The sequence below is a fragment of the Myotis lucifugus genome, unplaced genomic scaffold (genome assembly GCF_000147115.1).
Source record: "Myotis lucifugus unplaced genomic scaffold, Myoluc2.0 scaffold_4, whole genome shotgun sequence".
NCBI classification, from domain to species: Eukaryota; Metazoa; Chordata; class Mammalia; order Chiroptera; family Vespertilionidae; genus Myotis; species Myotis lucifugus.
This window is the reverse complement of record NW_005871052.1, coordinates 13781656-13793099: the sequence shown is the minus strand read 5'-3', so window position 1 is coordinate 13793099 and position 11444 is coordinate 13781656. Positions and strand designations below refer to the sequence as shown.

At 42.6% G+C, this 11444-nt stretch overlaps 1 protein-coding gene across 1 annotated transcript in view; it reads left to right on the top strand.

Annotated features, from left to right (window-relative positions):
• DLG3 (discs large MAGUK scaffold protein 3) overlaps positions 1 to 11444 on the top strand; it is a 61888-nt gene that overhangs the window by 44562 nt on the left and 5882 nt on the right. Inside the window, 3 exon segments of the mRNA XM_023765085.1 lie at positions 8006 to 8182; positions 8425 to 8500; positions 9287 to 9386. Coding sequence (XP_023620853.1) covers positions 8006 to 8182; positions 8425 to 8500; positions 9287 to 9386 — 353 coding nt within the window.

Sequence of the window (11444 nt, the reverse complement as noted above, 5' to 3'; positions counted from 1 at the left end):
CCATAATACTGACCAAAGAAGAAAGCAATGTCTTAGACTCCAGCTGATAATGAGAGGGAAATACAGTGGGAGAACACTGGGAGGTTGTTCTGTGCCCTCCACCTCAGTCTGGTCTCATCTGCCATTTGGGAACAGTAGATGTGGCCTTGGCCTCAGAGGGCTTCTCCTTTGGTGATAAAATATAAAAGATTAAAAAACTGCAAGAGTTAAATAGCAATAAATGGAAAATAGAAAGGTCACTGCTAAATATATAGTATGAATTTGGAAGAAGGAACTTTGTAGTGGGTAGGGTCACAGAGAAAGGTGGGACTTGGGTTGGGCCTCAGAGGAGTTGCTGAGGGCATGAGGGGACAGGCAGAGCCTCCCAGGCCAGGCAGGTAGCTAGAGCCACAGGCAAAGAGCTGGGTATTTTGGTGGTTGAGTGCATTTGAAGTAGCCACTTGGCCTTTGAGGCTGAAGGGCTCTTGTTTACTTTGCTTTGAGAAACCTGCCTGACCAGTTTTCTTGAGAGTTCCCATTTTCTTGGCATTCCTGTTCACTAAGATACCAGGCTGTGCCCGATACTTGTGATTTCTTTGGATCTTGCATATCCATCCCTCACAATTTAGGATCAGAAGTGTAGAGACTGTGGCCTGGTAATCTATTTACTTTGAGCTGATTATATTCCTGCTTTCCCATCAGGCAGTGGGGTCCCAGTTAAAAGGAAGATTAGGCCAAGTGCCCCAGAGCACGTGCATCAGCCCTGTGAACAGGCACACAGTTCTTAGTGGATACTGTTTGAAGGTCACCACTTCAACATGTCTTGCTGCTTTCTCCTTGGGAAGACAGACAGCAATATTTACAGCCGCCATGCCGAAGCTTAGCTTGGGACCTCCAGCCTGCAGACCCTAAGAAGAGCACATCTGCTTTTAGTGCTGCTGTGACTCAGCTCCAGATTGCCTACTTTCTCTTTGTTTTGACATGCCACATGTTCCAAGAATTTCATGGAGGACTGGTCAGGTCTGAGGGAGCACTGTGTCAGGAGAGAACAAAGCTTATGTAAATATTACCGTCCACAGCCTAAGGTTACAGTGAGCGATTACATGAAAGATGATTGTCTAACCCTGAATATGTTCCTCCTTGGTTATGGCCATGCACCTCTGCGAAGCCAAGGAGAGTCAGATCCTGGGTTTTCCTGCCACTTCGCAGACATGGTGGCTAGACCAGAAAAATACTAACTTATCTTAACAGCTGGTAATGATAAAAAAAAAAAAAAGCCAAGGCAATGAAACTAGTCACACAAGACCTACTAAATGAATGCCAGACTTCTCAGGGGACTGAGGCTGTCCAGGTCCAGCTCGCCACTCTCCTGAGTGCCCTGCAGTACAGCCAAGTGCGGGCACTGCTGGCCCCGCAAGCACGCCCATGCACGCTGGCTCCTTGCCTTTGTTCACTCTGTTCCCTCTAGCCGGAAGGGCCTCTCCCTATCTCTATCTTTTGAAACCTTGAACCTTCATTGAACTTCATTTCAAAAGTCAGCACCTTATAGCGTCCCCAAGCTAGACATGATTTGTGCTCTTAAATGCTTTTAGGCCTTGGTTTGTCCTGCTTTGTGCCTCTCGCTACAATAAGCTCTGCCAGATAGCATACTCCGCAGGCCAGAGTCACTTTGCTTCTGGATCTCCCATCTGGATGGAACACAGTTCCCCCCACAGAGTGGACTCATTTAAATAATGGAAGAAAGGTATTTTCTAGTCATAGCCAAGTGGAGCATTAGCTTTATTTCTTTTTCTTTTCTTTCTTTCTTTTTTTTTTTTTTTTAAAGTCTAATTGTGACTGAGACCTCATGACATTTTTCTGAGGTTTAAGAGCCCAGGGCTGAAAATCACCTACCATCCAACTCTCCATGAACTCTCTGGGCCTGATTTTTTTTTTTTGTATTTTACTTTTTTTTTTATTGCTTAAAGTATTACAAAGGGTATTACATATGTGTCCTTCTGGGCCTGATTTTCATCATCTGTGAGGAAGTTTTCTAGCTCATCAAACAAAATTTCAGCAGGAAAAGAGACAAAGTAGGTTTAGATAGAATCCATATCATGGATTTGGAAACAAATCAAAATCATGACAATGGAAGGACCAGTGAGGGAATTGGGAATGTTTAGCCTGATTGAGAAGAGCTAGGAAAGACTCAGAGACATTAAATGTTAGAGCTGGAAAGAAACTTAGAGAAGTTTAAAGGATTTCCTTTAATAGATAGGAAGTGGGACAAAGATGACCTCTGAGGCTCCAATGTTCTACAAAGCTCTTTTTCCATTTGCAGTTCTGATTGACAGAAACGGAATATCTTGTTATTCATCTTCCACATTCTCAACTGAGAATGATCTTATAGTTCAGAATTTTAATTTTAAATATTATGCTGCTATGTCTTTGACAAAATCACAGTGTAAAAACCATTGTCAATTGTATTGTTCAGTATTTCTTCTTCACAAATTCGTTAGGTAAAATCCAGACAGATTTGGGTACCACTTTTTAAAAAATATGTTTTTTTATTTATCTCAGAGAGGAAAGGAGAGGGAGAGAGAGATAGAAACATCAATGATAAGAGAATCATTGATCAGCTGCCTCCTACTGGGGATTGAGCCGGCAACTCCGGGCATGTGCCCTTGACTGGAATCAAACCTGGGACCTTTCAGTCCACAGGCCGATGCTCTATCCACTGAGCCAAACCAGTTAGGGCTTGGGTACCACTTTTTATTAGGAAATTGCCTTTTTTGTCTTGTTTGCCAGGGAACTTAGACCGAGATTTATTTCTCATCTGAAGTAAATGGCTCAAGCCAGGTGCTCGGTATATCAATTTCTGCACTTTGTTTAAGTGCCTAGGAGAGTGCCTGGTCATATTAGATGCTCTAAAATATTTATTTAATTAATGAAGATCCTTAAGAATAGAATATTGTATCAGTATTAAAAATATTAGTTTTAAAGAATATTCAATTATATGTGAAATATTAATGATGTAATTTCAAGTGACAACTAAGGTTGCAAAATTATGTATGCACAGCATGTTTCCAACTTAGTGAAATATGTATATTTTTGTTTGTGTGTTTATTACACAATATTATACGATACCACATAAATATGAAGAGTGGTTATTTCTTTTTTTAATTTACTTTTTTATTGTTTAAAGTATTACATATGTCTCCTTTTCCCCTGATTGACACCCCCCTGCCACTCCCATCCCTGAAGGTAAGCCCCCACTGCCCCAGTGTTTGTGTCCATTGGTTATACTAATATGCATGCATACAAGTCCTTTGGTTGCTCTCTTACCCCCCACCCGCCATTTGTCTCTGGATCTATTTTTGTTCATTAGTTTACATTGATCATTATATCCTACATATGAGTGAGATCATGTGATATTTATCTTTCTCTGACTGGCTTATTTTGCTTAGCATAATGCTCTCCAGGTCCATCCATACTGTTTCAAATGGTATAAGTTCCTTCTTTTTTATAGCAGCATAGTATTCCATTGTGTAGATGTACCACAGTTTTTTAATCCACTCATTTGCTGATGGGCATTTAGGCTGTTTCCAAATCTTGGCTACTGTAAATTGTGCTGCTAAGAACATAGGGGTGCATATATCCTTTCTGACTGGTGTTTCTGGATTCTTGGGATATAGTCCTAGAAGTGGGATCCCTGGGTCAAATGGGAGTTCCATTTTTAACTTTTTGAGGAAACTCCATACTGTTTTCCACAGTGGCTGCACCAGTCTGCATTCCCACCAGCAGTGCATGAGGGTTCCTTTTTCTCCACCTCCTCACCACCACTTGTCGTTTGTTTATTTGTTGATGATAGTGATTCTGATAGGTGTGAGATGGTATCTCATTGTTGTTTTGATTTGCATCTCTCAGATGATTACTGACTTTCAGCATGTTTTCATATGTCTCTCGGCCTTCTGTATGTCCTCTTTTGAAAAGTGTCTATTTAGGTCCTTTGCCCATTTTTTGATTGGATTGTTTATCTTCCTTTTGTTAAGTTGTATGAGTTCTCTGAGAAAGAATAACAAAGTTGGAGGGATCACAAAACCAGATATCAAGCTATATTACCAAGCCACAGTACTCAAAACTGCCTGGTACTGGCACAAGAACAGACATGTAGACCAATGGAACAGACAGAGAACCCAGAAATTGACCCAAGCCATTATACTCAATTAATATTTGACAAGGAGGCAAGAGGATACAATGAAATCAAGACAGCCTCTTTAATAAATGGTGCTGGGAAATTTGGTCAGATACATGCAAAAAGTTAAACTAGATCACCAACTTACACTGTACACAAAAACAAACTCAAAATGGCTAAAGGACTTAAATGTAAGATGGGAAACCATAAAACTCTTAGAAGAATCCATAGGCAGCAAAATATCAGACATTTGTCGTAGCAATATCTTTACAGACACAGCTCCTAGGGCAATGGAGACTAAGGAGAAAATAAACAAATGTGACTACATCAAAATAAAAAGCTTCTGCACAGCAAAAGAAACCATCCACAAAACAATAAGAAAGCCCACTGCATGGGAGAACATATTTGCCAAAGAGTGGTTATTTCTAAGTAATGTTAAATGTGATTTTTCTTTTCTTAGACCTGATATTTTCCTTACCTTTTGCAACAGCATGGATGGACCTGGAGAGTATTATGCTAAATGAAATAAGCCAGTCAGAGAAAGACAAATACCATATGATTTCACTTATATGTGGAATCTAATGGGCAAACTAAAACAAAATATGAACAGATTCTTAGAGAACAGATTGACAGCTGTCAGAGGGGAGGTGGTTGGGAGCTGGATGAAAAGGGTGAAGGGATTAAGCAAAAAGAAATACTCATAGACACGGACAACCCTTTATGATGATTGCTAGAAGGAAATGGGTGAGAAGAGGTAGAAGAGGGTATAGAGGGGATAAATGGTGGTAGAAGACTTGACTTAGGGTGATGAACACATAATACAATATACAGATGATGTATTATAGAATTCCTGAAACCTATATAATTTTATTAACCAATATTACCCAAATAAATTCAATAAATATTTAAAAATAATTAAGAAAAATATTTTAAAGTATACTATAATGAGCTTATTATTTTAATTTAACTTTAATGAAATCAATGAACAGTTTAAAATCTCAAATATTATAATAGCATATATAAAAATATTAATTCCTTGCCTATTCACCCCTTTTCTTGTGCTTTAAACTTGTAACCAGTAAACTCCCTTCTAATCTTCTACAACCTCATCCCAATTTCTCTTTTTAAAAAAATATATTTTTATTAATTTCAGAGAGGAAGGGAGAAGGATAGAGAGATAGAAACATCAATGATGAGAGAGAATCATTGATCGGCTGCCTCCTGCACACCCCGTACTGGGGATCAAGCCCAGAACCCAGGCATGTGCTTAGCCGGAATCTAACCTAGGGCCCTTCAGTCCGCAGGCCAACACTCTACCCGCTGAGACAAACCAGCTAGAGCCCAATTTCTCTTGGTCATTTTAATATCTTGCTTTAGTCCCTCCCCAAACTAATTGGGGCTTCATCCAAGTTCTGTTGTTTTCTTTACTACATTTGTTTTGACCTTTGACGCTCATAATGCCATTTAGTGTTTCTCATTGTCACTTAGAATAACGTCTTCACCGTGCTCATCTTTGTAGGAACAACTTCCAGAAAGCCTTCCTTGCTTCAGGAAATGCAGTCTCAAGTGCAGCACAAACACATTCAGATTTGATTGTGTCACACAGAACTCAGAACTTTGAGACAGAGCAAGCACCTCCTTCACCCTGCTGGCCTTGGCCTCTCTCCTTACTAGTCTAAACGTGTAACTTGACAAGGGAGATAAAGGGCTTTTCTTCAGAGTTTGGGTATTATCATTTTTTTTAATTTTTTAAAAAATATATTTCTTTATTGATTTAAGAGAGAGGGAGGAAGAGATAGAAACATCAATGATGAGAGAGAATCATTGATTGGCTGCTTTCCACAAGCCTGCAACCCGGGCATGTGCCCTTGGCCGGAATCGAACCCGGTACCTTTCAGTCCGCAGGCCGACGCTCTATCCACTGAGCCAAACTGGCCAGGGCAGGTATTATCATTTTTAAATAATCTGACACTGATTTCTTTTTTTAAAATGTTTTTAAATTGATTTTGGAGAAAGAGGAAGGAAGAGGGAGAGAGAGATAGAAACATCAGTGAGAGAGAAACATCATCAATTGCTGTCTCCGGCAGGCCCCTAGTGGGGATTGAGCCTGCAGCCCGGGTATGTGCCCTGACCAGGTATCAAACCAGTGACCACTTGATGTATGAACGATGCTCACCCAACTGTGTCACACAGGCTGGACTTGACACTGATTTCTTAAGGATTCTGTTTCAAGAAGTTTCAAAAGTCAATGGGTATTTCACTCTCCACAGGTTTTTTTTTTTTGTTTTTTTGTTTTTTTTTTTTTTTTACTATATTCTGTATTCCATTTGGGCCTGCACGTGAGGAAATAGTGTGTTTTCCTCGGCAGCTTCCATCTGAGCCCTAGCACAACTTATTGCAGGTAGATGTCTAAGTCTTGGACTAGTTCTGGGAAATCCACCAGGCTGTGTGTGCAGAGGTGTTAATGGGAAAATGAAGAAGACAACCAGAGCCTAGGTTGCAAGTAGAAAAAATACAAACTTCTCACGGAAGTCACCCATTTGTGGGAACTCCATTTGAGGAGAGATGCAGTGGAGGCTAACAGGAGACACTTTCAGGCAGGTGAATTGTTCCCTGGGCAGGAGCTCTGGTGTAAAAGACCAGCTTCACCAGAGCCCAAGTCAGCTGTGGATCCTCAAGGATTGAGTTTGTAGCTTCAGTCTAAATTTGCCTTCAAATCCACCTCTACCCTGTTATCCCATTACATATGAAGTCAGCTTTATGTTCTTAAGTCTGTCTTGAAGTATCACTTCCCTACTCTCAAATCTTCAGAGGCCTTCTAAAATGTGCCTTCGATCTTTATTTCCAACCTCATTTCCTATGACTTCCAGCTGTACCTCCTCTTTCTCAAGCCTGCATGGTATAGCTCCCTCCCAACCTTCTTCCATTGTCCCCTTTATCTCTTCGCTCTGCATGGCTTGTCACAGGACCTGACTTCTGTCCCACGTTAGTTAACTGTGTGATCTATATCAAATTATTCTTGCTCTCAGAGCCTCTATTTTCTTATATGTATATATCAGACAGAGAGACAGACTGAACTAGGAGACTTCTTAGGGTCCCTTTCAACTTTATCATCATGTGGGTCAACATCAGCCTTAACTTTTTCCTTGGCTGCCCCAGGACACAGGGCCCTTTTCTCGTTTGTGTTTCTACAGCATCGAATACCATTCTATACCATTCATTGTTTGGGTTGTAGTTAACATTTTTATGTCCTATCTTCAACTGCTTTTTGAGGATACATTTGTAAATAGAGAAAGCCCATTGGTAGAGCTAATTTGTTTCCCTAGGACAGTGATGGTGACCTTTTGAGCTCGGCGTGTCAGCATTTTGAAAAACCCTAACTTAACTCTGGTGCCATGTCACATATAGACATTTTTTGATATTTGCAACCATAGTAAAACAAAGATTTATATTTTTGATATTTATTTTATATATTTAAATGCCATTTAACAAAGAAAAATCAACCAAAAAAATGAGTTCGCGTGTCACCTCTGACATGCGTGTCATAGGTTCGCCATCACTGCCCTAGGATGTGGGTGAGGGAGAGGTCTATTGAGTGTCTTCTTGTGTCTAGAAGCTGGGAAGAGATGGGAGTCAGAAAGATTGTCCCTTGATGGGGAATAAAATGTTTGTTTGAGAACCTGGCACATATTAATGTCGGGCTGACAGAAAATAATTTTTTCTGGGCTACTGTGAGGCTGTTGGATCTGCGCTGACCCTGTGGGTTGGCCTTTCAATGCCATCCTTTCAGAGTGTCGGCTACTTGGCATTGAGGGTTACAATGGTCACTTCATCTTCCACTGTGCGTTTCAGGGCCCTGTTTGATTATGACCGGACACGGGACAGTTGCCTGCCAAGCCAGGGGCTCAGCTTCTCCTATGGTGACATTCTGCATGTTATTAATGCCTCTGATGATGAGTGGTGGCAGGCAAGACTGGTGACCCCACATGGAGAAAGCGAGCAAATCGGTGTGATCCCCAGTAAGAAGAGGTGAGTTGTCATGATCACAGAGAGGCCTTCCTCATCCTCTCCTTGGTACTGATTTCTTTTTTGCTGATTATACTGTAAGTTGCTTGCAGGGGGTTTGCTTCATTATTCCTTTTTGGTAGAGAGTTGGTACTCAGGACATGGTTATGACTCAATGAACCAAAAGGTGGTTGCTGTGTCCATTGCAATCCACTGCTGAGACTATGCACTGGCAGTAATAGGACTTGTTTCTGTTTCCAAAACAGGGTGGAAAAGAAAGAAAGAGCTCGATTGAAAACCGTGAAGTTCCATGCCAGGACGGGCATGATTGAGTCTAATAGGGTAAGTGGGGATCCCCAAGGGAGTCAGCCAATATGTGAAGAGGAGTAAGAAGCTTGGAGTCTGTGTGGTGGATAAGAGAACTGGGGACAACAAAAGAATCCCTTTTTGTCAGGGGCTGGCTCTGTCCTATCAGCATACTGACTGCTTTTCTGAGAACAGAGAGAGGGCCCTCAAACTCCCCGGCCCGTGTGTGTGCTCCTTTTCCTGGGGAACTGGTTCTTGATGTGATGGAGTTGGAGTGTCGGCAAGGCTGACTGGCTTGGGGCACATGAAACAACTGTGGGTGTCTCCCTGGCTGCAGACACTGTTGGAGCTGTGGGGACCCTGAACAGAATCTGGCCTCATCATCTAGCCAGGGAGGCAGCCCCTCAGCTCTGACTGCCCTTCAGACCAAATGAGGATCGAGGGCTCTTTCCACTCACTCCTGTTCTTCTATGAGCTTCACAGGCCAAAGAAGTTCCGATGGTAGCAGTAGAGGGAAGTTATCAGTAGCATCTTAGGGCATGTGTCCAGGTGGCTACAGTGACCTTTGTGCTTTAGGAAGTACCAGTGAGTGCTGTGAGTCTGGATTAGGTAGAAACGTCTAACATCCCTACAACATTTTCCTGTAAACATAATTTTCCTCTTACATCAACTTTCATTTAATCTCATAGACTCCATTTGTGAAAAATGGTCTTTTATTTAGCTCACCATTGTCTCCATTTTAGTTTTTCTTGCATGCTTTAAAATCCATTGTTTTGTTTTTCTTCTTCTGTCCTTCCCCTCCATCTTCATGTTCTTTCACAGTCGATCAAAACGAAACGTAAAAAGAGTTTCCGCCTCTCTCGAAAGTTCCCATTTTACAAGAGCAAAGAAAACATGGCCCAGGAGAGCAGCATACAGGAACGTAAGTAGCAGCAGGGTACAGAGAGCAGCTGGCGTGCAGCCCCGCCCTCTTTCTCATTTGCACCTCCCCTTGTGAGAGGACTGGGAATGTGTGTGTGCTGGCGTGTCCATGTGTGCATGCGTGTGCATGTGTACCTGCTTGTTGGCAGAGTCAGGGTAGCAGTTGGTCTGCACAGGGAGACATTGGGTCTTTTTGTCCAGCTCGTCACTCTAAAGGAATGTTGGAGGCTCTGAGTAGAACTGGTTCCGGGGCTGGCCTCCTAGAAAGTCCTGGTGCTGGTATTGGGAGTGCCAGGCTGAGCTCTGCTGTGGTGGTGATGAGCAGTTCTCAGCCACAGTGCCAGCTTTGGAAAACTGGATTTTCAAGAGAACCAGGTCTAGGGACTCAGTGTTGCTCTCCTGGCTTCCTCCTCTTGTGTTTTCTTTCCCTTAACTTCACTTATCTATGTCAAGAGAAGAGCCTTTTCTTCGCTGGACACCTGGAATTGGGCCTACTTCTTGAATCACACACACGTGCATTCACATACAGGATGTCCACGTGGCTCTAACAAACCCATATTGTCCCAGAGTGATTACAGAGCCAGCTTTCAGAATAAAAACCTTCCTGAAGGAATTGACATGGAAGGGGGACTACTCAGCATTGTCCAAATAAAGATTTATTGAGAAATATGAAGCCGCTTTGGTAGAAAAGACCATATAGCTGAGCTAAATGAACTTTAATAAAAATTTTCACCTGAGGATATGTGTTGTTGTTGTTGTTGTTTTTAATTTCTAGAGAGAGAGGGAGGGAGGGAGAGAGAAAGAGAAACCTTGATGTGAGAGAGAAACATTGATAGGTTTCCTGCACGTGCCCCAACCAGGGATTGAGCCCACACCCTTTTGGTGTAAAGGATGACGTTCCAACCAACTGAGCCACCTGGCCAGGGCTAACTGAACTTTCTATGAACCAGTTTAATCCTGAGAATATTCATATTCTGACATATGTCTTAGAAATTAACTGTTCTGACCTGTCAGGCTGGTGAAATATTTCTCATGTGGTTCATGGTGAATTATAAACCTCTCTTCTGCCTCACAAGGAAGGGTCTTGGGGTCCTGGGCTATTGGGACTGGCTAGTTCAGATAGGGAATGCCCTTTTTCTAGGCCATCCTGATTCATGGTCATGGTATATGTAGGTCATTGACATCTAGGGTAGTTGCTAGGAAAGACAAGAACACCTTCATCCAGATGAAGGGTATGGCTCACAATCCCAGGGAGCTCAGTAAGAGCACTAGGTGTAGTTGGTTCTGCTTGTGAGCAGCAGGAGATGGTCACCACAGTTCACCAGATGAGTCCCAGAACCTCTGCATTGAGCCTGGAGGGGTGCACTGTTGAGTGGCCCAGCTGACGGGTAGTTTACCTGTTGGGTAAGAGATGAAGCTGCCTAGTGCTTATCCTCTGAAAGCTGAGCTCAACCCCCATGGTCTACACAACTCAGGTCAGCTTTGAAGGCCACTCAGACTGCATGAAGCTTTCCCTGAAGGCTTTGGGCAGAGGGAATCAGTATTGGGGGAAAGCTCCTTGGGATGATGACAATTCTGCCTGCCTACCTGCCAAACATAGGTGTTTGCACTTCATGCACTACAGAGGGAAATGGTGATTTCAGGGGCAAAGCAGAGACCTGACTCTATAAAGACAAATTTAGTTAAGGCATGTGCTCCAAGCCTTGAAATGTCACCTGCCCTGTTGGCCTGTAGGCTGTAGACCACCTGAGATAGTCCCCTCCAAGTCCCTCTAGCAGCAAATGAAGTCCAGGTATCTTATTTGACCTGGGACGTTCTTTCTATAGCAAAGTTCTTAACCTCACTATAGCTATAGGTCTTCATAGTGTTTCATACTTCTGTCACTAATGCTCACCTGGCTCTGTATTCTTCCTTCCCGTCTTTTTTCTCTATTTTCTCCCTCCCTCCCTCCTTCCCTCCCTCCCTCCCTCCCTCCCTCCCTCCTTCCTTTCCTCCCTCCCTCCCTCTCTCCCTCTTTCCTCTCTCTTTTTCCTTGCTGTCTGTGAAATCAGGACTTCCC